The 26,141-nt window shown below is 45.8% G+C and overlaps 1 protein-coding gene across 1 annotated transcript in view; it reads right to left on the bottom strand.

Moving 5' to 3' along the window:
* kif26ba (kinesin family member 26Ba) overlaps positions 1 to 26,141 on the bottom strand; it is a 366,177-nt gene that overhangs the window by 7,151 nt on the left and 332,885 nt on the right. Inside the window, exons 13-14 of the mRNA XM_087991166.1 lie at positions 3,951 to 4,147; positions 1,003 to 1,159 (exon numbers count right to left, since the gene is read on the bottom strand). Of these exons, the coding sequence (XP_087847292.1) occupies positions 1,003 to 1,159; positions 3,951 to 4,147 (354 nt within the window). The remainder of the gene's footprint in view (positions 1 to 1,002; positions 1,160 to 3,950; positions 4,148 to 26,141) is intronic.

Here is a 26,141-nt window from a genome sequence, read left to right as displayed (position 1 = left end):
CTACTTTAAAACTAACAGAATTATGATCACTCGTCCTAAAGTGTCCCCCAACTAACACTTCAGTCACTTTCCAAAGAGGTCAAGTATTGCTCCTTCTCAGTAAGGTACACTTACAAATTGATAAAGCAAGCTTTCTTGAACACATTTAACAAATTCCTCACCATCCAAGCCTTTAACACTATGCTAGTCCCAGTCAATGTTTGGAAATTTAAAATCCCCTATCATAACAACCCTATTATTCTTACATATTTCTAGAATCTCTCCACGTATTTGCTCTTCAATTTCCCTCTGACTGTTGAGGGGCCTACAGTACAATCCCATCAGAGTGATCATTCCTTTCTTATCTCTAACTTCTACCCATATCGTTTCACTGGACAATCCCTCAGAAATTCCCTTTCTAATTAAAGCAGAAGTGTTTTCCTTAATCAAAAATGCTGCTCCCTCTTCTCTCGTCTCCCTTTCTATTCTTCCTACAGCATCTAGAACACATCAAACAGGACTGTCCCAGGTTCAATGCCCCAGTTGTGTACAACAATATAGTCGATGTTATTCATAGCTCCAACACTGGTGTATGGTGGCCTATAGTGTGCACCATCTACAAACCTCAATGCAGCAAACCACCCAATGTCTTTCCAAACCCCTGACCTTTACCACCTATAGGGACAGGGGGCCGCGCAAGCACCACCTCCTGACAGGCCTGCTCCTAGCCTCTCACCATCCTTGCTTGGAAATGTGTTGCCGTTTCTTCACTGCCACTGTAAAAGGACCTTATTTTTTAAACGCATCATGCTCTCTTCTCTTCTGGTGACATTCTGTCTGGTTAAAACTAAAGCCAAGCTATCTGCTTGTGTGTCAGGACATGTGCATCTCGCTCCTCCTCTCCTCAGAGAAATATCACTGCGCTTCCTTGACCAAGGGATCATGTCTTGGGAATGTGTTCTTTCCAGGTTTCTCAATCCTGCAGGAACATCGTTGAGACTGGAAGCTCAGTGCAATACTTACACTCACTGATCCATTTGCTCGGATCCAGCATCAGGCGCTGTTTAGTGGCTTCCAGCTCCTTCTTCAGTATGTCATATTTGGTTTTGACCTCCGAGATCCTCTGCTGTCGATGCTCCAATATCTTCAGTTTTGTGTTGAAGCATACAAATCCCCGCAACTAGAATTAAGAATATCAATAGTTTTTTTTTTACGTTGAATTCCTTCACTTGCAGCCAGGAGTAGATTGTGGGCTCGTGCAGCCAAGAGCGAGGTTAGCTAGCGTGTGGGTTACAATTTACGGAAGACAAAGAGGTGTGCAAGTTTACAACAGGGGTTTAGATAAGATAGACAAAGGAAGGTTGTTCCTGTTAGCTGATGGTAGTGATGGGAGCAGGGCTTGTGGCACAGTTGGTAGATTGCTAACTCTGGACGAGTAGCTCCAGGTTCAAATCCCACACCAGGACATGAAAGGTGTGTTCATAAAGTGGCCAAACTGTCAGCCTATAAAGTCTTCCAGTATACCTGATGGCAGGCAGTAAGAGCTGGAGACTTTCCTGGTCAGCCATCTTGCAGAAGGCCAGAGTGAGCCACTGAGTACTTAGCCCATTAGTAGAGATCAAGCCAATGGAAGCCCATGGTTCAACTTGCAATTGAGGATGGGAGAAAAGTAGACAATCAGACAGGGACTAAGGAGGTACAGGTGTTCCGCAAGGAAAAGGTAGATGCAAGGAAGTATGTGAGGTAAGGTTTTTTTAAAATCTTAAATAAACTGGAACTTACCAGCAAAAGAGTAGTGGAAGCAAAGATGATGAAGGATTTCAAAATGAAATTTGATGGGCACTTGAGGGAAATAAACAGGGTTACTGGGGTAGAATTGGGAAATGGGACTGTCAGACTGGATTGCTCAATTGGGAATTGGCATGAACTCAATGGGATGAACACTACACTATGACACAAAGTGGCTTGCAGCCAAATGCTTTCCCTCAATTCCTTGAATTCAACCCAAGCAGAAAACCCCATCATGACCTTGAGCATATTCCACATTCTGAACATTGTCCTGAGGGAGCTTGTTGTGGGGAGTAAAGAGTTGAGTAGAGGATGGGAAGGGTTCACGTACTGTAGCATAGGGTGGTACAGTGGCTCAGTGGTTAGCACTGCTGCCTCACAGCGCCATGGAACCAGTTCAATTCCACCCTCACCTGAATGTCTGTGTGGAGTTTGCACATTCTCCCAGTGTCTGTGTGTGTTTCCTCTGGGTGCTCTGGTTTCCTCCCATAGTCCACAGTCATGCAGATTAGGTGGACTGGCCATGCTAAATTGTGCACAGTGTCCAAGGATGTGTAGGCTAGGTGGGCTAGCCATGGGAAATACAGTGTATGGGGATAGAGTTGGGGGGGGGGGGGGGTCTCCTCGAAAGGATGGTGTGGACTCAATGGGTTGAATGACCTGCTTCAAACTGTAGGGATTCTATGAAAATAAAGATGAACAAGAAAAGTTGGAAAGATAAAAAGGTAAGAGATTGAAGAATGGCAACATGGTTGACTCTTAACTGCCCTCTGGGTATTTAGGGATGGCCTAGCCAGTGACATCCTTATCACATGAGCAAATTTAAAAAAAAACTTGCCTGGATGGGTGCAGCTCCAACAACACTCAAGAAGATTGACACCATCCAGGCCGGAGCAACCTTATTGACAGGCACCACACTGACAAACATCCAGTCCCTCCACTACAGCAGCAGCAGTGTGTGCCATCTACAAGATTCATTGCAACAACTCCTTGAAGCTCCTTGGACAACACCTTTCAAACTCATGACCACTACCATAAGGACAAGAACAAAGACAGCAGATACATGGGAATTCCACCATTTCAAGTTCACTTTCAAGCCACTCTCACCTTCCTGACTGAGAAGGAGTAGGCCATTCGGCCCTTTGCGTCTGCTCTGCCATTCAAGATGGTCATGATTAATTATCCAACTCAGCCCCTGCTTTTTCCTCATGCCCTTTGATCCTTTTAGCCCCAAGAACTACATCTACATCTTTCTTGAAAGTCTTAAATGTTTTGGCCTCACCAGCAGAGAATTCCACAGGCTCCACCACTGTCTGGGTGAAGAAAGTTTTCATCTCTATCCTAAAAGACCCACCTCTTATCTTTAGACTCTGATCTCTGGTTCTGGCCACCCCAGTCATTGAGAACGTCCCTACTGCATCTACCCAGTCTAATCCTGTTAGAATTTTACAGCTTTCTATGAGATTCCCCTCATTCTTCTAAACTCCAGTGAACATAGTCCTAAGCGATCCAGTCTCTACCTGCCATCCCAGGATTCAGTCTGGGAAACTTTCTTTGCACTCCCGCAATAGCCAACACATCCTTCTTTAGATAAAGGAGACCAAAACTGCACACAACACTCCAGATGTAGCTTCACCAAGGCCCTGTATATTTGCAGCTCCTGTACTCGAAACCTCTCACGATGAGGGCCAATGTTTCATCCTCCTTCATTACTGCCTGCTGTACCTGCAGGCTTACCTTCAATGACTGGTGCCCAAGGGCACCCAGGTCTCATTGCACCTCTCCCTTTCCCAATCTATCTTTCTGTTTTTTTGCCACCAGAGTGGATAATCTCTTAAGGACTTGGAAAATTATCGCCGTTCCTTCAGTCTCACTGGGTCAAAATCGTGGAACTGCCTCCGTAAAGGACTGCAGCGGTTCAAGAAAGCAGCTCACCACCACCTTCCCAAGGGCAACTAGGGGTGGGCAAGAAAAGCTGGCCCAGCCAGCGATGCACATGTCCTGTGATTGAATAATTTCTAAAAGTTATTTAGAAATTGCCCTGAAAATTGGAGGTTAGGACTGAGGTTGTATGTTTTTAATTGCACAAGCAAACATTGGAGAATTTGAATATCACAGAGGGGTGTGGTATTGGAGCTATTATAGGGATGATGCTTCAGGCTATCTTGAGAGAAACAATGAACCTTGCTGTCTGCTGCCCGCCTCCTCTGCAGTCGTTCCACATCATCAATCTCGTAGACCTTGATCTCAAACGGTTCAGCCAGGCCCCTCTGCACAGGTCGAAGGTCAATCCAGCGGACCCCGGAGCTGTTGACCGGTTTTCGGGCCGGAGATGCTGCATCAGGGGACAGGCTTGGGAGCACTCTCCGCCTCTGGGAACCTGAAAAATGGCAGAGAGAGAGAAACTGGTAAAGTGAGGTCTGTCAGGTGGTACCAAATACCCTATAACACGGTTTTGGTCAACACTGCTACCTTTTTACATCGGTTTCGGTGTAAAGATCATGTTCACCAACATCATGCAAACATAAAAAACAAAGGGTGTCGATATGCAGCCTGATGTAATGATGCCAAAAGCTAGACATTGCCTTTGCTCCATGGATTGATGCCTCAGTTTCTGCCTTCATCACCTGCAAGAATCAATGGTGATGCTGCAAAGGGGCCGTGAACATAGCGTTCAATTGGTCTCACGGCCTGAGGATGAGGATACACAACATTCCACATGCACTTACTGAAGGTGTTGGTCCCCTGGCTACCTCAGAACAGAGCCTTTTCAATCAGGATGGTCCCTGCCATTAGTGACATGAACCGAATGTGAACTTGAGGGGATATCGCACACAGCATTCACTCCAGACATACAGCGAACTGAAGAACTGTCCTGGAGCTCGCTAGCCAGCCTCGGTCTATTAGCATCGAGGGCTGCTGAACCCCCTCACAACCCTGCGCTGCTAATGTCTCTATTTCTTCCTTGAGTGTGTTAAGTCCACACTCCCTGCCTTCTAACAAGTTCGCAGCTCCTAAACGAGAAGCCATTGTACCTCTGAGTCCAGAGAAACAAAATCCAGCTGCAGCCCATGCAAGCCTCATCATGCATCATTGCGGATGTGTACGGTCGGGGAGGGGTTGGGGTGGAGGTGGGTAAGGGGCAGAATAGATGACCCTGGGTTCAAATGCACGATGTGAAAACCCATTTGAGTTTCATTTCAAAACAGAAAATGCTGGAAGAACTCAGCAGGTCTGGCAGCAGCTGAGGAGGGAGAGGTGAAAGGAATGTGGGATTGGAATTTCCCCAGGAGTTGCTGACTGTGGCCTCAGTTCTGAGTCAGGCCTGAGTGTATTGAGACACCCCTTCCCGTGGCCCAGCCGATAGCCTCTCAGGCAAAGATGGGAGCCACTGTAGATGCCTCAAGTTGGGAGATACACTGAGTGTGATACTGAAACTGATATTGCAATTGACAATGTGGTCACTGTAGAGAGGTGAAGCAAACCCCCTTCAGGCTCACAGCTGTGGCCATTAACCCCGAGATAGGGGAGCTATAACAAGAATGGAGGGAGGAACATTCAACCCAGCATTGACCCGAGAGCTCCGTTTCTCCCTTCACAGAGGCTGCCTCCCCACTTCCACTCCATTGCCAATGAGCTTTTTCCAGCATTTTCTGACACTATTTCCAGCGTTTGCAGTGTTTAATTTCATCAGGTGAAGGTATCAAATTCCAATGAAATTCCAAACTCCACGTGGAAAGGAACTTTGCCGCTCACAGAAGCGTGGCCAGAGGGAATTAAAACCTCTTAACAGAATAATACTTGGGCTCAGGGACTGTTTGAATGTGGCTGTAACAAAGCACCTCCAAACTGGACCTTGCCAGCATTCTGTCTGAAGCATAGCGATGTAGGGTGGCAGGGAGTCCCGTGCACCTCAAGGAGAGGCTTTGCCAAGCTTACCTTACACTGGACCAGCGGTTGGCTTATGGAAAGCAAGAAAAGGATGAGAAAACAATGGAAGGTTGTTTCAGTGATACCAGGAAAATTCTCACCGCCTACCACACTCAGAGGGAAAGACTCAACTTAACCCACACTTCAGCATCAAACATTTGGCACCCTTAGTCGAGAGTTTGGTGCTGGTAAAGCTCAGCAGGTCAGGCAGCATCCAAGGAGCATGAGAAGGGCTTATGCCCAAAACATCGATTCTCCTGCTGCTCGGATGCTGCCTGACCTGCTGTACTTTTCCAGCACCACACTCTCGACTCTGATCTCCAGCATCTGCAGACCTCACTTTCTCCCATTTGGCACCTTTAGTATGGCTAACGCAATGCAAAGCAACAGGGCCTCTCTACTTAATTATTCGGACACCCAGTGGAAGGGGAACTTTGTTACCCCATAGTCAGATTATGCAAAACCCTTAACTCTGGAATAACTGGCCATTCAGGCCTCTGGCCTGCTCCCTCACTTGATTATTCAAGCCTGTCTTGCATCTCACAAACCCCACATCTCCATGGGCTTTGACACATTTCTATTGACATGGAGCTTCACAGGTTTGGGGCACCAAGTTCCAGATCTTTCTACGGTTTTCTGATTAGAACAGCTTTCTAATATTCCCTCTTAAACTTGGCTCAGCTTTAACTTTAACATAATGGTCCCCTCATTCCTGACCTTTCCATCTGAGAAAACAGCTTCAGTGTCACATCCTCATAGCAATACAAAGCACATCAGATGGATCACCTCTCAATCTTCCCAAGCTCAAGGTAAGACAAGCCAATTTTTATTTGATTTGACTTACTATTGTCACATGTACCTAGGTACAGTGAAAGATTTTGTTTTGTGTGCAGTACATGCAGCTCATACCATCCAAAGTGCTTCAGGATAATAGAACAGAGCAAGGAATACAATGATACAGCTGCAGAGATTGTGCACTAAGAGTGTGATCAACTTTAAATTTAAAATTTGAGAGGTCCCTTCAGAAATCTAATAAGAGCGGGGAACAAGCTGTTCTTGAACCTGTTCGTACGTGTCGACAAACGTTTATATCCTCCACCCAAAGGAAGAGGCTGAAGAGAGTATAACCAGGGTGGGTGGGGTCTTTGCTTCTGTTCATTGCCTGCCCAAATTTGTGGGAAGTATAGATGGATCGATGGACTGGGCTGTATTCATGACTCTCTGTAGTTTCTTGCGGTCTTGGGAAAAGCGTTTGCCAAACCAAGCTGTGATGCATCTAGATAGAATACCTTCAGTGATGCATCTATAAAAATTGGCCAGAGTCCTTGTGGATATGCAGAATTTCCTTAGCCTCCTGAGGACGTAGAGACATTGTTGCTGCATAATCAAACCTTTTGCTTCTGGTGAAGCTGTGCTGTCTAGATTTGGACCTGTGTAAGTGTTGGTAAGTGTTGGTATTCTCCATGTCACACATGTACTGGCTTGGGTTTTCCTGTCAGTGCCTCAGCTGGTCAGTACACTTATACATGTCCTTTAACTTTCAATGGGTCTCTCTGCTCTGGACCCTGCACAAACTGAGCCATTTAGCTCAGTAGCCTGTGTGTAGACAGGGGGATGGACTTGGCACTTGAAACAGGGTGAGCAACTGTCTAGCTATCTCTCGATAAGGAGGCTGAAAAATTATTCATGAGCAGTACAGAGTCTGAACCAGGAAGTCAAAATAGTGAACTTGTTGTCAAATCATGTAAAGAAAGCTAAAACAAGTGGAGGAACAAAATATCGGATCATGAGATAGATGAGAATCAGAAATAAGGAGTTTTTAAAACTTGTTAACTGAAACAATGATTAAATATTGAAGGAATGGGGCACCGTAGAGTCATACGGCATGGAAACAGACCCTTCGGTCCAACCAGTCCATGCCAAACATAATCCCAAACTAAACTAGTCCCGCCTGCCTGCTCCTGGTCCATATCCCTCCAAACGTCTTTTAGATGTTGCAATTATACCCAGTCACCACACTTATAAATGCTAATTTTCACTGCCAAAATGGCTGTTTGGTGGGATTTGAGACTCAGATAAAGTCGCCACAGTCCCAGAGGACCGTGGGGCTGTTCTCGCAGAAGAGAGCGAGGCGACTGTCAGTGAGTTTAACCTGAGAGTCACCATTCCTCAGGAGAAAGGCAAGGTTCAGAAGACAGGACCTTTGTGCTTACCTCAGTGGACATTTAAGACTTATCACACAATGAAAAAGCACATTCACTGGAATGGACTAGCAGCAACATCTCCTGACATCTCTAGTAGTCATCAATCAGGTAAGTCCCACAATCCTGCAGATTTTTCACTGAGACACTTAACGGCATATAGATTCCGGAAGAACAGGGTATCTCTCACTGCGATTCCCTGATTTCCACAGACGTGTAACTGCACATGATTTGACTCTAGTAGCTCTACCTCTTCCACTCTGAATGATAGTGAATTCTAAAATATCCACAACTATTTCCAGCTGAAAAACGGAACCATTAACCTAGTTATACTTTAAGACTTTGTTTCAGTTGAACCAGGAGGCTATAAATCATCAAAGCGTGAGAAAGAACATATTAACGGGTCATCCAAACACCCCCTCATCTGCATATGTAAATTCAGTTAATTAGCTGCTAAACCTTCCCTTATAACACTGAGAAATTGCTCACCTTATCTTTAAGAAAGTTGAATGGAATAACTGTCATGCCATTAGGGATAATGGATTAATGAATTATGTTAATTAGGCCTCATTTACTATGCAAATTCAATTAATTACAAAATAATCGCTTCCCTGGAACTCAAAAGCTGCAACCCTTCTCCAAATATAGAGGGTTTGCCTTGAATCGAACTTTTGGACATAATTTGTTAAAGGCATGATCAAAATATAGTTCACAGCATAACAACCACTGATTAAAATTTTCAGCTGAACAACTGGAATTTCATTTGAATAAACAAAAGGAACACATTTTTAGTCACGATCAACTCTCACTATGCCACCTTATTGGATCAAGGAAAGTCACCTCCTGAATCCCCAAAGCCTGTTCACCCCACCAACTCCAAGGCACAAGTCAGGGTTGTGTTGGAATACTCCCCACTTACCTGGAATGGGTGCACTCAAGAAGTTTGACACCATCCAGGACAAAGCAGCCCACCTGACTGGCACTACATCTACTACTCCATCCACAGTGACAGCAGTGAATACCACTTACAAGATGCACTGCAGCAACTTACCAAGCCCCCTTCAGCAGCACCTTCCAGACTCCTGGTCTTTACCACGTAAAGGCACAAGGACAGCAGATACTTTGGAACACCACTGTAGTGACTGGAACAAAGTCAGCCAAGCGGCCCTCATAGAACACGAGGTTTCTGATTGGGGCTGTTTGGGATTGGGAACAGGAGTGAGAAAAAAAAAGCAGGAGCATGGCCAGAAGGGGTGTAGGGGTGGGCAGCTTTAGAGTAGCCGGAAGGTGGAATGATGGGTGGCTTGCTGGATTATATTGGGGTGTCTGTATTGTATGCACTGTTTTTTATGTAATTGGACTGTCTTATATGGGCTTGTGACTGTTTAGTGATGATGGAAAGTGGGTTTTGAGGTTTGTCCTCACTTCCCTGAAAACTGGTTGAACGGTGGGGTTTGGGGCCTGGCTTTACCACTCCTCTCCCTTGTAAAATTGCTGTTTCTCTGCATACAGCTGTTAATGTTAATTGCTTTGTAAACTGTTTATTGTTTAATAAAATTTTTAAAATATTACCAGGAAAAGCAAAAGGAGCAGCAAGGTTTTGTTCACTCTAGGAGCTGGATGTGTACTAGCTGGGTCAGTGTCACGCATGAGTATATAATGGGGGGACTTAGTTATGGGACACTGGCTTTAATGGCGTTATTTCAACTACCTCATATAAATTTCCCTCCAAGCCGCTCACCTTCCTCTTCCTCCCTCCCTCCGCCCCCCCCCCCCCCCCCCCCCATGACATTGTGGATGTACCTACACCAATGGATTACTTCAAGAAGACAGCCTACCTCCACCTTCTCAAGGGCAACTAGGGATGGGCAATAAATGGGAATTAAAAACTGTTTAATCTACACTGTTTATTCCACCCTCACCACTGAACCTGGTTAAGGTTGTTATTGATATTTCATTTCAACATGTGAACCAGTTGAAATGTTACATCATTGAAAGAATAAAGGCTTGCATTTATACACTGCTTTTCACAATTTCCTGAACTGCATGACATCTAGTGAAACATATTTTTAAAATCACTGGTGAAAATGCAAGGAATTTGCAAGCAGCAGGGTCCTGCAAAAGGCAATGTGACAATGACTGGATGACCCCATTGTTAGGTGTTGAATGAGGGATGGACATTGGCCAGCATGTCAAAGATAGACTGCAGAAGTTGGGACTATCTACCTTTGCAAGGAGAAGGCTAAGAGGAGCTTGATAGAAGCATACAAAACCATGAGGGGTCTGGCCAGAGCAAGTAAGGAGAAACTGGTCTCACTTATGAAAGGATGGAGAACAAGATTCGATTTGATTTATTATAATTTGTAAGAGAAGCAAATACCATGTGACAAAAAAAAATGTGAGTGGTTCAGATCTGGAAAACATTACCTGGGAGTATGATGGAGGCAAGTTCAATTGAGGTAATCAAAAGATGTTGGATGATTACATGGTAGAAAAATACGGACAGTTACCAGGAAAGGGCCAGAGGAAGGCCTAAAATCATGTTGTTCACCTGGAGAGGCTGGTGCAGACACAATGGGCTGAATGGCTTTCTTTTACAACCATATATTCTGTGACTCCCCTGCTCTTCTCCTAAAGTGTCCCTAATGGGATTTTTTTTTATTTCTATCTACAAGACAGGGCAGATACAGCCTTAGGTTTAATGTCCTGTCAGGAAAGTGGCACCTTAGCACTGCCTCTGTTACAAAGCGCAGGATCTTGTATAAAAGGGATGACACTCCTGCTGTAGATGTTACACACGAAGTAAATGACAGGATAAGCTACCATCATGGTAGAGACATGCGCCACTGTCCAATGGATGCAATATTTACCAGCAGTTTCAGTGTCAGTGTGACAACATGCAAAACAATGTAAAACATCGAGAGAAATGGATGGAAACAATAGGATTGAGGGTGGGAACACAGGGTGACAATGTAAGACTGCTGCTAGATGCAAAGGGTTCGTATTCATGTGATTCCCCACTTACCTCCTTTCTCCTCCCTCCCCTTCCCCTCATCTCCCTCACACCAACAGCCAGTGACACTCCAGAAGCTCAGAGCCCTGCTGCGTCGAGTCGACATAATTAGATCAAACACCACTGCACCCTCTTCAAAGATGCTGGAGCCTGTCTGTCGTTGAGTGATAACACAACGCACTGTTACAACAGCTTCACTTTCACTGGTTCGTGATTGAAATGGAGAGTACTTATGACAGTTTATCAGCCAGGATCTGATTCATCAACACTCAGGTATGGAGTGATAGCACTTAAAATAAATCAGAACTTTACTGCCTCATATGAAGCAGATCCTCAAAATAAAAACCCTGGGTTCGAAGACCTTCGGTGGCCGGGTGGAGGGAAGGCAAATTCTACTCATGCCCAGAACAGTCAATCTGCAGAGAGAGTCTATTTAAACCACTCTGAACTTGCAAGGTTGGCAGAAAGATACTCAAGCTGAGTAGCTTAGTGAGGGAGTGATTGAGCTGTACAAACCAGGCAGAAAGTTAAAAAAAACTTGCATTTATATAGCATCTTTCATGACCTCTTTCAAGACAAATAGATTATTTATAGCACAGGAGGAGGCTGGTGGAATGTTCGTGCCTTTGCTGACTACAGAATGCCCTGGCCACCGTAATTCCACTGTCCAAATTATCCCACTGTCCAAATTATCCCACTGTCCAAATTAATCCCACTATTCAAATTAATGCCATTGTTCAAATTAATCCCACTCTCTACTTAGTCACATTCACTAGCTCTTGATATACATTGTGAAAGAGATATACAGCATAGAAACAGGCCCTTTGGCTCACCATCTCTATGTTGACACACAAATATCAAACTACACCAATCCCTGCATTTGGTCCACAGCCTACTATGTCCTGGCATTTAAAGTGCTCACACAGATACTCCTTAAAGGTTGTGACAGTACTTGCCTCCACCATCCTCTTAGGTAGCACATTCCATATCTTTACCATCCTTTGGGTGAATAAAGATGTTCTCAGATCTAATCCATTTACTCCTTACCTTAAACTTATGCCCTCTGGTCTTGGACACATCTGCCATGAGGAAAAGATTCTCACAATCTACTCAGTTTATTCCTCTTATAATGCTGTATACTTCAATCAGATTCCCTCTCAACCTCCTCTGCTCCAACAAAAACAAACCCAGCCTTTCCAGTTTCTCTTCATAAATAAGACATTTCCTCCCCGGAAATATCCTGGTGAATCTCCTCTGCACCTTCTCCAGTACGATCGCATACTTCCGACAGTGTGGCGACCGGAACTGCACATTATATCTGTGGCCTCATCAATGTTTTATGAAGTTGTAGCAAGACTTCCTCGTTCCTATTTTCTATGCCCTGACTAATGAAGACAAGCATTCTGTATGCCTTCTTCATCATCCTGTCTATCTGTGCTGACACCTTCAGGGATCTATGGACTTGTATACGAAGCTCTCTTTGTTCCTCAGTACTCCCTAGGGACATACCATTCATTGTGTATGTCCTTTCCTTACTGGACCTCCCAAAATGCACCATCTAACACTTATCAGAATAAAATTCGCTCTGTCCAATTTACTAGCTGAAAAAAAGCAAACTGCAGCCTCAGACTAAACTCCTCACTATCAAACATCATCAATTTTTGCAAAACTATCCATTTTACTTTATACGTTCACATCCAAGTCATATGCAGATAAAAAAAAACAGCAAGAGTCCCAGCCCTGATTGCCGTGGTCCACCACTAGTCACAGGCTTATGAAAACAAACCTCCACCATTGCCTCCAGTTTGGAAGCCAACTTTAGATCCAATTTATCAACTTGCCATGGGTTCTTACCCTTTGGACCAGCTTTTCATTGGAACCTTGTCAAAGGCCTTGCTGAAATCTCTGTAAACCGCATCAACCGCACCATCTTCATCAATATATTCAGTCACCTTTTTAAAGGACACAATTAAATTTGACAGTAATTGGTTGAGGTAGGCCTGGAGTCAGGGAACCCAGGTTATCAGCAAGGTGGTGGAATGTCCTGGTTGTGGTAGGCCCGGAGCCAGGGAGCGATATGGCAGTGGAATGTCCTGGTTGTGATAGGCCCAGAGCCAGGGAGCGATATGGCAGTGGAATATCCTGGTTGTGGTAGGCCCGGAGCCAGGGTGCGATATGGCAGTGGAATATCCTGGTTGTGGTAGGCCCGGAGCCAGGGAGCGATATGGCAGTGGAATATCCTGGTTGTGGTAGGCCCGGAGCCAGGGAGCAATATGGCAGTGGAATATCCTGGTTGTGGTAGGCCCAGAGCCAGGGAGCGATATGGCAGTGGAATATCCTGGTTGTGGTAGGCCCGGAGCCAGGTAGCGATATGGCAGTGGATTGTCCTGGTTGTGGTAGGCCCAGAGCCAGGGAGCAATATGGCAGTGGAATGTCCTGGTTTCCTGATTATTGCTGAGGCAGCAGCAGAAATGGAGCCAGGAGCTCCGGGCTGTGGGACCAACACGGGATCCGGCACCGGCACTGGCAAGGTGGGCCAAGGGGTGAACCGTTGGCGCCTGAAGATTGGTGACTCCGACATTGATGGGTCTGGCACAAGGCGGTGGCGAGGAGATGGTGGCACAGGTGTCGATGGTGATCCAGCTCAGGACTCTTCCCAGAGGCAGTGAAACAAAGATGGACTCTCTTTCAACTATATATCTTTTTATTCCTTTATTTTTAAGCTATTCAAAATTGCACTGGATTGTGGAGACAGTTGAAATTTTTCACTGTATTATACTGTATTATTCACTTAGAATACAAGTGACAATAAATCGTTCAATTCTATATTTCACCTTAACAAATCAGTGCTGACTTTCCCCCATCATTCCCTGGTTTTCCAAGTGTTGAATAATCCTTTCCCTAACTGTCAGACTAACTGGTCCATAATTACCTGGCATATATCTGCTGCCCTTCGTGAATAATGGAACCACATTAGCTATCCTCCAGTCAGCTGGAATGTCACCAGTGGCCAGTGAAGTATTAAATATATCTATCGGGGCCCCAGCAATCTCCTCCCTTGCTTCCCATAGCAGCCTGGGATACATCTCATCAGGCCCTGGGGATTTACGCATCTTTATACCTGCTAAAACATCTGATACCTCCTCCTTATTAATCTTAAAATGCTCTAGAACCTCACCATCTCAACTGAAATCCAAGGATGAAATGTCTTTCTCCTCCGCGAATACAGATGAGAAGTATTCATTTAAGACCTCACCCATGTCCTCAGGCTCCAAGCACTGGTTGCCAGTTTGGTCTCTCATGTGTCCCACCCATTCCCTGGTAATTCTCTTATTCTTAATATACTTACCAAAAGCCTTGGGCATTCCATGATCCAATCTGCCAAGGATATTTTGTGACACCTCTTTGCCCTCTGAGTTTCTTTTTTAAGTAACTCCCTGCCCCCTCTATATTCTTGAAGGGCCTCCCCTGTTTTTGAGGCGCCGCACCTGACATTATACTTCCTTCTCTTTCCTCATCAAATTGCAAGTAACAGCACTTCAAGTATATCCAAGTGTTTCTTCTCTAATGTAACGTGGGGTTTTCTGGACCTAACACCCTTCCAAGCGGCACAGGCGGGCAGCACGGTGGCTCAGTGGTTAGCATTGCTGCTTCATGGTGCCAGGGACCTGGGTTCGATTCCAGCCTCGGGCGACTGTCCGTGTGGAGTGTGCACATTCTCCCTGTGTCTGCGTGGGTTTCCTCCGGGTGCTCCAGTTTCCTCTCATAGTGAATCGACGTTTCGGGCATGAGCCCTTCTACAGGAATGAGGAAAGTGTGCCAAGCAGGCTAAGATAAAAGGTAGGGAGGAGGGACTTGGGGGAGGGGCATTGGAAATGCGATAGGTGGAAGGAGGTTAAAGTGAGGATGATAGGCCGGAGTGGGGGTGGAGAGGTCAGGAAGAAGACTGCAGGTTAGGAAGATGGTGCTGAGTTCGAGGGTTGGGACTGAGACAAGGTGGGGGGAGGGGAAATGAGGAAACTGGAGAAATCTGAGTTCATCCCTTGTGGTTGGAGGGTTCCTAGGCGGAAGATGAGGCGCTCTTCCTCCAGTCGTCGTGTTGCCATGGTCTGGCGATGGAGGAGTCCAGGACCTGCATGTCCTTGGTGGAATGGGAGGGGGAGTTGAAGTGTTGAGCCACGGGGTGGTTGGCTTGGTTGGTCCGGGTGTCCCAGAGGTGTTCTCTGAAACGTTCCTCAAGTAGGCGGCCTGTCTCCCCAATATAGAGGAGGCCACATCGGGTGCAGTGGATGCAGTAAATGTATGTGGAGGTGCAGGTGAATTTGTGGCGGAAGGATCCCTTGGGGCCTTGGAGGGAAGTAAGGGGGTAGGTGTGGGCGCAAGTTTTGCATTTCTTGTGGTTGCAGGGGAAGGTGCCGGGAGTGGAGGTTGGGTTGGTGGGGGGGGTGTGGACCTGACGAGGGAGTCGCGGAGGGAGTGGTCTTTTCGGAACGCTGATAGGGGAGGGGAGGGAAATATATCCCTGGTGGTGGGGTCCGTTTGGAGGTGGCAGAAATGACAACGGATGATATGATGTATATGGAGGTTGGTAGGGTGGTAGGTGAGGACCGGTGGGAATCTGTCCTGGTGGCGATTGGAGGGGCGGGGCTCAAGGGCGGAGGAGCGGGAAGTGGAGGAGATGCGATGGAGAGCATCGTCGATCACATCTGGGGGGAAATTGCGGTCTTTGAAGAAGGAGGCCATCTGGGTTGTTCGGTATTGGAATTGGTCCTCCTGGGGGCAGATGTGGCAGATCGATTCTCCTGCTCCTTGGATCCCTCAAGTCCCTCCTCCCTACCTTTTATCTTAACCTGCTGGACACACTTTCCTCATTCCTGAAGAAGGGCTCATGCCCGAAACGTCGATTCTCCTGCTCCTTGGATGCTGCCTGACCTGCTGCGCTTTTCCAGCAACACATTTTCAGCTCTGATCCCCAGCATCTGCAGTCCTCACTTTTTCCTCTCGTAGTCTAAAGATGTGCAGTTCAGGTGAATTGGCCATGCTAAATTGCCCATAGTGTTGGGTGCATTAATCAGGGGTAAATATAGGGTATGAAAATGGGTCTGGGTGGGTTGCTCTTCAGAGGGCCAGTGTGGGCTTGTTGGGCCAAATGGCCTGTTTCCACACTGCAGGGAATCCAATCTAATCTAAGCAGTGAGCTTCAGACCTTCTAAGTTTAAAAAAAAATTACTTTTCAATTCGCTCCCTCTAGTCGTTCAACCAATTACTTCAAACCTACATCCTGGTTAATGACCTCTACACTAAGGGAAATGAACTCTTCCTCTCCACTCTACAACCAGACCCCGTCATCATTTTATGCAGCTCAGGACTTTCTCGGTGACACAGGGAAGAAACTCCAATCATTATTCGCAGCATCAGAATATTCCAGTGTTGTTCTGTTTTGAAGTGCTGTAACTTGGCAGTCACAATGTAAGCACAGCTTTACAACATCTTGTTTTAGGTGCTGGTTGATGGACACATCATCAGAGAGAAATCCTCTTCCAACTCCCCTCTGAATAACTCCAAGGGATTTTTTTTTCTATCCGGTGAGATAGCAAACAATATTTTGGTTCAATGTCTCACTTGGAATTCTGTCAGAGCAGCACTCCCTCAGGACAGTACTGAAGGTATGGCCCAGATTACACACTTGAGTAGGACTTGAACCCATAGCCTTCGGAGTCGGAGCCAAGGACTTACACAGTTAATGGTGGGGACCTGGGGAGTGTTGCTGAACAAAGAGAAGTAGGGGGTGCAGGTGCATAGTTCCTTGAAAGTGGAGTCACAGGTGCATAAGGTGGTGAAGAAAGCATTTGGCATGGTTACCTTCACTGGTCAGTGCCTTGTGTATGGGTGTTGGGAGGTCATGTTGTGGCTGTACAGGACATTGGTAAGGCCACTTGTGGAATACTGCATCCAACTCTGGTTGAACGCAATATGGAAAGATGTTGTGAAACTTGAATGGGTTCAGAAAAGATTTACAAGGATGTTGCCAGGGTTGGACGGTTTGAGCTAAAGGGAGAGGCTGAATAGGTTAGGGCTATTTTCCCTGGAGCGTCGGAGGCTGAGGGGTGACTTTATAGAGGTTTATAAACTCATGAGGGTCATGGATAGGGCGAATAGTTAAGATCTTTTTCCCAGGGTATGGAAGTCCAAAACTAGACAGGCAACATTTTCACACAGAGGGTGCTGCACGTCTGGAACGAGCTGCTCGAGAAGGTGGGTACAATCACAACATTTAAAAGGCATGTGGATGGGTATATGATAGGAAGGGTTTAGAGGGATATGGGCCAAATGCTGGCAAATGGGAGTAGATTAATATAGAACATCTGGTACCCACTGATGAGTTGGACTGAAGGGTCTGTTTCTGTGCTGTATAACTCTATGACAAGCCATGAGCTATACCTGAACCCCTGGCCTGCGTTGAGCTCATTGATGTGGTGACATTGGGGCTGCTGGGTTTGGGCTTTGGTTCAGAGAATCATAGAATCCCCACAGTGTGGGAGCAGGCCAGTCAGCCCACTGAATCCACACTGACCCTCCAAAGTGCATCTCGCCCAGATAAAACCCCCTACCCTATCCCTGTATCCCTGTATTTCCCATGGCTAAACCACCTAACCTACACATCCCTGGACACAATGGGCAATTTAGCATGGCCAATCCATCTAACTTGGACATCTTTGGATTGTGGGAGGGAACCGGAGCACCCAAAGGAAATCTGCAAAGACACGGAGAGAACATGCAAACACCACAAAGACAGCTGCCCGAGGCCGGAATCGAACCTGGATCCCTGGCGTAGTGAGGTAGCAATGCTGAGCCACCATGCTGCCCAATCGTAGAAAAATACAACTGGGCTGTAGCCACTGGTGCTTCCCCTGGGCTAAACAGAAAATATCAGGCTCCCCATGAAGATGACAGAAAATGGGACACAAGTGTAAAATAGTGCAGATCTTGGAAATCTGAAATAAAGAGTAGATTGCAGATGGGAACACAGGACAACAATGTAAGATTGCTATTTTGTGATGACAGGCACTTTGATGTCACAAGTGCATACTCCAAATGAGAAAACATTCAGCGTCATGAGGAGATCCTCTTACATCAATTCAAAATAATCAAAACAAGCTCAGTGAGAAATGATTGGTCAGTGCGGTACAGTGACCACTCCCTTCCCCTCATATTCATCCCAAAATGTCTCTGCTTGCGTCTTCCTTCTCCTCTCAGCCTGTCCCTCAGGATCGAGGATGTCTTGTTCCCACTGCAGTCTGATGGATTCTGAAATAACTGGTAACCTGCGGACTCTGTTACATACGGACAAGAAGCTGAGTTGGGGTTTGGAGGTTTGTGTGTCCCAAACCTCGGCCCTCTACCGACCGGAAGGACAAAGGCAGCAGACCCATTGGGAATGCCAATCCCTGCAGGTACCCCCCCTCAGCACTCACCATCCTGACTTAGACATACATCATCTTCTCTTCTCCTGAGCAGCAGTGCAGGGGTACCTCAACTCCAAGCAAGGATACCAAATGCCAGCCCAGCCAGCAATGCCCACATCCCATTGAAGAATGAAAATATGTAGAAAGGTAGAAGAGAAATCAAGAGCAGTTTACTGGGAGAAGGGGGCTTTGGCAGAAATGGTGGTTGTGTTTATCATTTGTTCAGCGATCCTAATCCCATTCCTTTGAGTCACGTTCAAGTATTTGTACGGATTTTATTGGGATCTCATTTGATACGTTCATTTCAAAGCAGGTGTTTACAAAGGGCCAAAGGGCAGGAAGTGCTCTAGGGCATGGCTTTCCAAAAATATAAATCATCCTCAGGTTAGGATCTGTACCATCTGCTATCAGAGCAGCAAACACCACAAACACATCACTGTGAAAAGGTAAGCCTTGCCTCCATAGAGAGCTGCAAGGTCTTAAAGTAACACAGCTATCAAGGAGGCCGTTCAGCTCATTAAGTCACTCTCCTGGCTCTTTGAAAAGTGCTATCCACTTCTAACATACCATTTGTCTATTCTTTCCCCTGCACGTTTTCCCAAGCCTGGCCTCAAGGCCAGTATTTCCCCGTGTAACACAGGAAGAGTTAGGTTTCCTCTTATTGTGCCTCATTATTGTCTCCAGGACCTCATCACAATTGCCATTCATCTGAACCCATCCTGGGTAACTGCTGCCATCTGACTCTGAGGGCATCCCAGCTGAACCTCATGCTCACCTCAGGTCAACGGGTCAAATCTTTCCTGGTGGATCACTGGCTCCCAGTCAGGTTTCCTGCTCCCCAGTCAGGGGCATCTGAGGCTATGTGGATCCAACTTTATCACTGCAGCAGAAAACAGGGACTGCAGGCCATTCAGCCCATCAAGTCCACAATTACCCTCCAAAGAGCATCCCACCCAAACCGAACCCCTACTCTAAATTTCTCCATGGCTAACCCACCTAACCTATACAACCTTGGATACTATGGGCAACTTAGCATGGCAAATCCACCTAACCTGCACATCTTTGGACTCTGAAAGGGAACCAGAGCACACAGAGGAAACCCACAAAGCCACTGTCAGGTTTTGACGACTTGGATGTGAATCCCATCATGGCAATTAGTGAAATTTGAATTCAATAAAAAAAGTCTGGAATTAAAAGGCTATGTGGATCCTGCCTCTTGTGTACAATGCAGTGAGTTCTACATGCCTTTCTGGAGTAATTTCTTCCCATTAAATATTGGGAAGATGGAACACCATTATTCCTTTCTAGTCTCCCCTCCAAACTCTGTTCCCCAGCTCCCGGCTCCAATCCTCTCCCTGACATCAGACTTAACTTTGAGGTGAGCTAATGGCCACAAGTTCACACCATCACTGAATCTGCCTTTTCTCAGCTTCAGAACCTCACCTCTCCTGCGGGTCTTTAAACTCAATATTCCAAAGTTGTTGAGGTGTAAACGTTAAAACTTGAAAGGGGATTCAAAATTCTGCAGTCCAAATCCTAAATTACACCATGTACTTAAACCAATCAACCTTGTGCTTGCTGACCTCCATATAATTTCTGGTCAAACACAAGTTTGATTCCATAATTATGAGCCTTGTTTTCAATTCTCTCCAACGGCCCTTCCTTATGTTGTTCTGACCCTCAACATTCCAAGACACCTAGCTCATCAAACCGCACCTTATGAGAAAGCCCCATTTTAATCACTTCACCACTGGTATCCTTGGCTTCAGATGCCTGGACTCCAAGCTCTGGATTTCCCTCCCCTAAACCTCATTCTCTTTGCTTTGCTTTAAGGTATGCCTTACTTCATTGACATAGCTTTTATTCATAGTATCCCGTCAGTGTGGAAGCAGGCCATTCGGCCCATCAAGTCCACAATTACCCTCCAAAGAGCATCCCACCCAAACCAAACCCCTACTCTAAATTTCTCCATGGCTAACCCACCTAACCTATACATCCTTGGATACTATGGGCAACTTAGCATGGCAAATCCACCTAACCTGCACATCTTTGGACTCTGAAAGGGAACCAGAGCACCCAGAGGAAACCCACAAAGCCACTGTCAGGCTTTGAGGACTTGGATGTGAATCCCATCATGGCAATTAGTGAAATTTGAATTCAATAAAAAAGTCTGGAATTAAAAGATGTTGTAATGTTGACCATATAGCCACTATTGATTGCCATTAAAAAAAACACTTGGTTTGCTAATGCCCTTCAGGGAAGGAAATCTGCCTTCCTTATTTGGCCTGGCCTACATGCGACTTCATATCCACAACAATGTGGATGACTGTTAACTCTCAGCAATTAGGTATGAGCAATAAATGTTGGGCTAACCAGTGACACCCACATCTTATGAATTAGACGGCTGAGTGGTTAGCACTGCTACCTCAGGGACCGGGTTCGATTCCATCCTTGGTCGACTGTCCGTGTGGAGTCTGCACGTTCTCTCCATGTCTGCTTGGGTTTTCTTCCACAGTCCAAAGCTGTGCAGGTTAGGTGGATTGTCCATGGGAAATTCCCCATAGTGTGCAGGGATGTGCAATGCTCTTTGGAGGATTGGTGTGAACTCGATGGGCTGAATGGCCTGCTTCCACACTGTATTGATTCTATGAATTTAGAAAAGCTGTCCTTCTTATCTTTGATGCGATGTGAGCGTCATTGTCAAGGCCATGATTGGTTGCCTATCTCTAATTGACTTGGAACCAAATGGCTTGCTCAGCATTTTCAGAAGATAGTTGAGAGTCAACCACACTGCAGTGGGCCTGGAGTCGCATCGGCTCATAGAGATGTACGCATGGAAACAGATATAGGTAAGAACAACATATTGCCTTCCCAGTGAGACAGCAGCAAACCAGACAGTCTTTACAAAAATCAGTGACAGTTGTCACGGTCACCATTCAGTGGAAGTATATAGATAATTCCCTGTTTGTAAAAGGTGCTGGGGTGGGATGCAAACCCATGACCCATGACTAGGCCTTGGGGTGTTTCCCAACAGCAGCAATGCTATTTAAACACAATCTGTGATGGGTATTACAGGAGCTTAGGGAGAAAGGTAAGGGAATCGAAGGCCCTGGCGACCGTAGAGTTGCATCATCCCAGCTGACAATAATGGACAGACCACAAGAGGGACCAGGTTTCAGCAGTCTCCTCAGAAAGATTACATTCTGCAGGATCTGCTTTCATCGTGCCTGACTATGTTCAATCCCATCATAACTAAAGCTGAATAATTTCAATTTTTAACAAAAGACTATTATACTCGGTGAGAGAATTTCCTAAAGCTGTGAACTCAGTGCAATAGAAATGTGCCTCTTAAATCCAGGCGTGATATATATGATTACTTTGATCCCTATTGTATTTATTGTAGGCTCTGTGAATTGGTTCCACACTGATATACAGAAAGAAACACTTGTTTTACTGAACAGCATCACTGTTGAACATAAGGACTGTTAATAACCAGATACATTTTAATTCCCTCCATTTGCATGGTCCATTAGTGTGTAGGCCATTATTTAAAGGGGTATTAAAGGATTTATAAGGGTCTTTAGCACTTCACTCACACTCCTACCCTGCAGATATCAATGAGCGTGCTGTTTGAGAGGTGATCCTTTACTCATTTCTGTGCTCCAACAAAATGTGAGTTTTGGTGCGTGGTCAATATTTATCTGTCAATCAAGTTATGAATATTATGATAGTCTCTATTACTCAGAACAGGTTTTTGTTTTTAAAAATGTTTCCTGGAATGCAGCATTTGTTGAACTGATTGGCTTGCTACACCGATTTCAGCGATGGAATCATGTGTACACCAGACCACGGTATATGGGCATCAGTGACCAGGTAATGTTTATTGCCTAACTCTTTGCCCTGGTTCTGGAGTTACATGTAGGCCAGACTGGGTAAGGAGGGAATGTTCCCTCCCTCAAGGAGCAGCCTCCCTTTTTAATCCCAGAATTTACCATGTGCCATTGGGGGAATTTGTATCTCTGACCCCAGAGCATTAGCCTGGGTTTCTGGTTACTAGCCCAGTCGCTATACCAGTTATGCTACCACTTCCCCAAGGATGGCTGATTGATTATCATGGCTACCATTAGAAAGGCTGATTTTACATGCTTAGGCTTTATTTATTGAGTTTAAAATCTAGCAGCTGCACATAGAAGTAATAAAATCCCTACACTGTGAAAGCAGGCCATTCAGCCCATCAAGTCCATACCAAACTTCTGAAGTGGAATTTGAATCCATAACTTTAAGAACATTAGCCTGGGATCTGGATTACCAGTTCAGTGACAATACCACCACACCACCATTCCATATTCCTACCCAACTTTGGTCCAAATTAAATTTAAGCTGACACTCTCAGTGCTGCATCATGCATTAGCTTCAGCCAGTCTTACCTCAGAATCGGACATTTATGTGTTTAAGAGCAATTCCATATTTAACAGTCAGGGTTGTGTTCCAGTGCTGCACTTTCAAGGGACTGTTCTTTTGAATGGGACATTAAAATTGAGGTTCTGTCTGCCCATCCCATGGCATTAATTTTTAAAAACACCATGGGATTTATTCCAGGTGCATGATCAATATTTATCCTTCAATCAACAGCAGATTATCACGTTGTTATTTGTTGGGGCTTGCTTTGGTCAAATTGCCAGCTGGCCTTCCACATTACGACACTGACCAGTTAGTTGGTGCTAAAGTTCTGTAGGACACCAGTGTTATTGAAAGTTGTTATGTAAATGCAATTCTTCCTTTTAAAAATATGTTATTAAACCAGAAATATACACAGGGAGCACATTTTAAACCTTCATAAGCGATTAAATATATGGAAATCACCTTTTCCGACTTCAGCAGGAAATCTGTGAACCCAAATTCAAACTATCTTGCACAACTTAGAAAAGTTCTAAGCCCAGAAAAAGGGAAGCTTTTTGGTTCCCTAATCATTTTATTTCTGCATGTTTAATCTTGTAAAATGCAGCATTCTGACATTCAGACTGAGACTGGTGCTGCTGTGTCTGTTATGCCTGCAATGGGCAGTTGGGCACTGATGAAATATCCAATCAGACCTTCTCTCTGATTTTCACTCCTTTTCTGGGAGGGAGTTTCTGATCTAATTGTACAGTATGAGAGTCCGCCTTTATTTTAAACTGGGATGGCATGGTGGCTCAGTGGTTAGCACTGCTGCCCCACAGCACCAGGGTCCCAGGTTCAATTCCAGCATCGGGTGACTGTCTGTGTGGAGTTTGCACATTCTCCCCGTGTCTGCGTGGGTTTCCTCCCACAGTCAAAAGATGTGCAGGTCAGGTGAATTAGCTATGCTAAATTGCCCAGAGTGTTAGGTGCATTAGTCGGAGGGAAATAGTTCTGGGTGGGTTACTGTTCGGAGGGTTGGTTGGGCCGAAGAGCCTGTTTCCACACTGTAGGGAAACTAATTTGTGATGACAGCAGCATGGGCTTTGAAAATGCCATGAATTTGTTTCGCAGAGAAACAATGTTGCCAATTCTGGTCAGAAGGTGCCTTGGAGGTTTCAGTCACTCAGTAGGTCCATCCTCACTCCCTTTGGAGAGCCACAAGCCTAGCTGATTCCTGGCTCTCAGTCAGTCAATCAGCCTTTCCACTCCCACCCCGTCCTCCATTTCCTGGAGAGTGCAGAGAAATCCTTGAGGGTTGACAACCCACTGATAAAGGTCAAGGTCAAAGAATGGTAAGCAAAGGAGGTTATAGTTAGTAAGTTTGCAGATGACACCAAAATTGGAGGTGCAGTGGACAGCGAAGAAGGTTACCTCAGATTACAACGGGATCTTGATCAGATGGGCCAATGGGCTGAGAAGTGGCAGATGGAGTTTAATTCAGATAAATGCGGGGTGCTGCATTTTGGGAAAGCAAATCTTAGCAGGACTTATACACTTAATGGTAAGGTCCGAGGGAGTGTTGCTGAACAAAGAGACCTTGGAGTGCAGGTTCATAGCTCCTTGAAAGTGGAGTCGCAGGTAGATAGGATAGTGAAGAAGGCATTTGGTATGCTTTCCTTTATTGGTCAGAGTATTGAGTACAGGAGTTGGGAGGTCATATTGCGGCTGTACAGGACATTGGTTAGGCAACTTTTGGAATACTGCGTGCAATTCTGGTCTCCTTCCTATCAGAAGGATGTTGTGAAACTTGAAAAGATTTACAAGGATGTTGCCAGGGTTGGAAGATTTGAGCTATAGGGAGAGGTTGTTTTCCCTAGAACGTTGGAGGCTGAGGGGTGACCTTATAGTGGTTTATAAAATTATAAGGGACATGGATAGGATAAATAGGCAAAGTTTATTTATCTATTTAGGGAACATCTCCCGCACCAATCAACCACACCGCCCCGGGTCCCAACATTTCAACTCCCCCTCCCACTCTGCCGAGGACATGGAGGTCCTGGGCCTCCTTTACCGCCACTCCCTCACCACCAGACGCCTGGAGGAAGAACGCCTCATCTTCCGCCTCGGAACACTTCAACCCCAGGGCATCAATGTGGACTTCAACAGTTTCCTCATTTCCCCTTCCCCCACCTCACCCTAGTTCCAAACTTCCAGCTCAGCACTGTCCCCATGACTTGTCCGGACTTGTCCTACCTGCCTATCTCCTTTTCCACCTATCCACTCCACCCTCTCCTCCCTGATCTATCACCTTCATCCCCTCCCCCACTCACCTATTGTACCCTATGCTACTTTCTCCCCACCCCCACTCTCCTCTAGCTTATCTCTCCACGCTTCAGGCTCTCTGCCTTTATTCCTGATGAGGGGCTTTTGCCCGAAACGTCGATTTCGCTGCTCCTCGGATGCTGCCTGAACTGCTGTGCTCTTCCAGCACCACTAATCCAGAATCTGGTTTCCAGCATCTGCAGTCATTGTTTTTACCTTTTAGAGGGATATGTGCCAAGTGCTGGCAAATGGGACTAGATTAGGTTAGGATATCTGGTCAGCATGGATGAGTTGGGCCGAGGGGTCATTTTCCATGCTGTACAGCTTTATGACTCTATGAATGGTGAATCAAGAGATTATGGCCAAGCATTCTGTATGAATGCCCCCACCTGGAAGTGGAGATTTTGGTTTTTGTTACATTATTTCATCTTAGCAGTTCAAAGGTCACAGCACATGGGCTTCAAGATCACAGCACAATGAGGGCCTAGAGCAGGTACACAGGACAGTGACCACAAAAGATGCAGTCTGGAAAGGCCCCGTGAGATACACAGATTCATACAGTGCAGAAAAGACCCTTCAGCCCCATCCAGTCTGCACCAACATAATTATCACTAATGGTGCGTTAATCCCAATTTCCTGCGTTTGTCCCATATCCTTGAATATTATCATAGCTGAAGTGCTCATCCAAATACTTCTTAAAAGTTATAAAGGTTTCCAACCTCCACTACTGTCCCAGGCAGTGCATTCCAGATTCCCACCTCCCACTGAGTGACAAAGTGTTTTCCCATAGCCCCTCTGAATCTTCTGCCCCTTACCCTAAAACTGTGCCTTCTTGTGATTGACCCCTCAGGCAAAGGGAACAGCTGCTCTCTATTCACCCTGTCCGTACCCCTCATGATCTTATACACCTCAATCAGCGACCCCCCCCACCCCACAATTTTCTCTGCTTTAAGGAAAACAATCCAAGAGTATCTTGTCTCTCCTTGTAGCTCATTTGTTCCATCCCAGGCAACATCCTGGTGAATTCCTCTGTATCCCTCCTCGTGCCATCACATCCTTCCT

The sequence above is a fragment of the Chiloscyllium plagiosum genome, unplaced genomic scaffold (assembly GCF_037043375.1).
Source record: "Chiloscyllium plagiosum isolate Xiang-an unplaced genomic scaffold, Cpla_swu_hap1 HiC_scaffold_10, whole genome shotgun sequence".
NCBI classification, from domain to species: domain Eukaryota; kingdom Metazoa; phylum Chordata; class Chondrichthyes; order Orectolobiformes; family Hemiscylliidae; genus Chiloscyllium; species Chiloscyllium plagiosum.
This window is presented reverse-complemented; position numbering and strand designations above follow the sequence as displayed.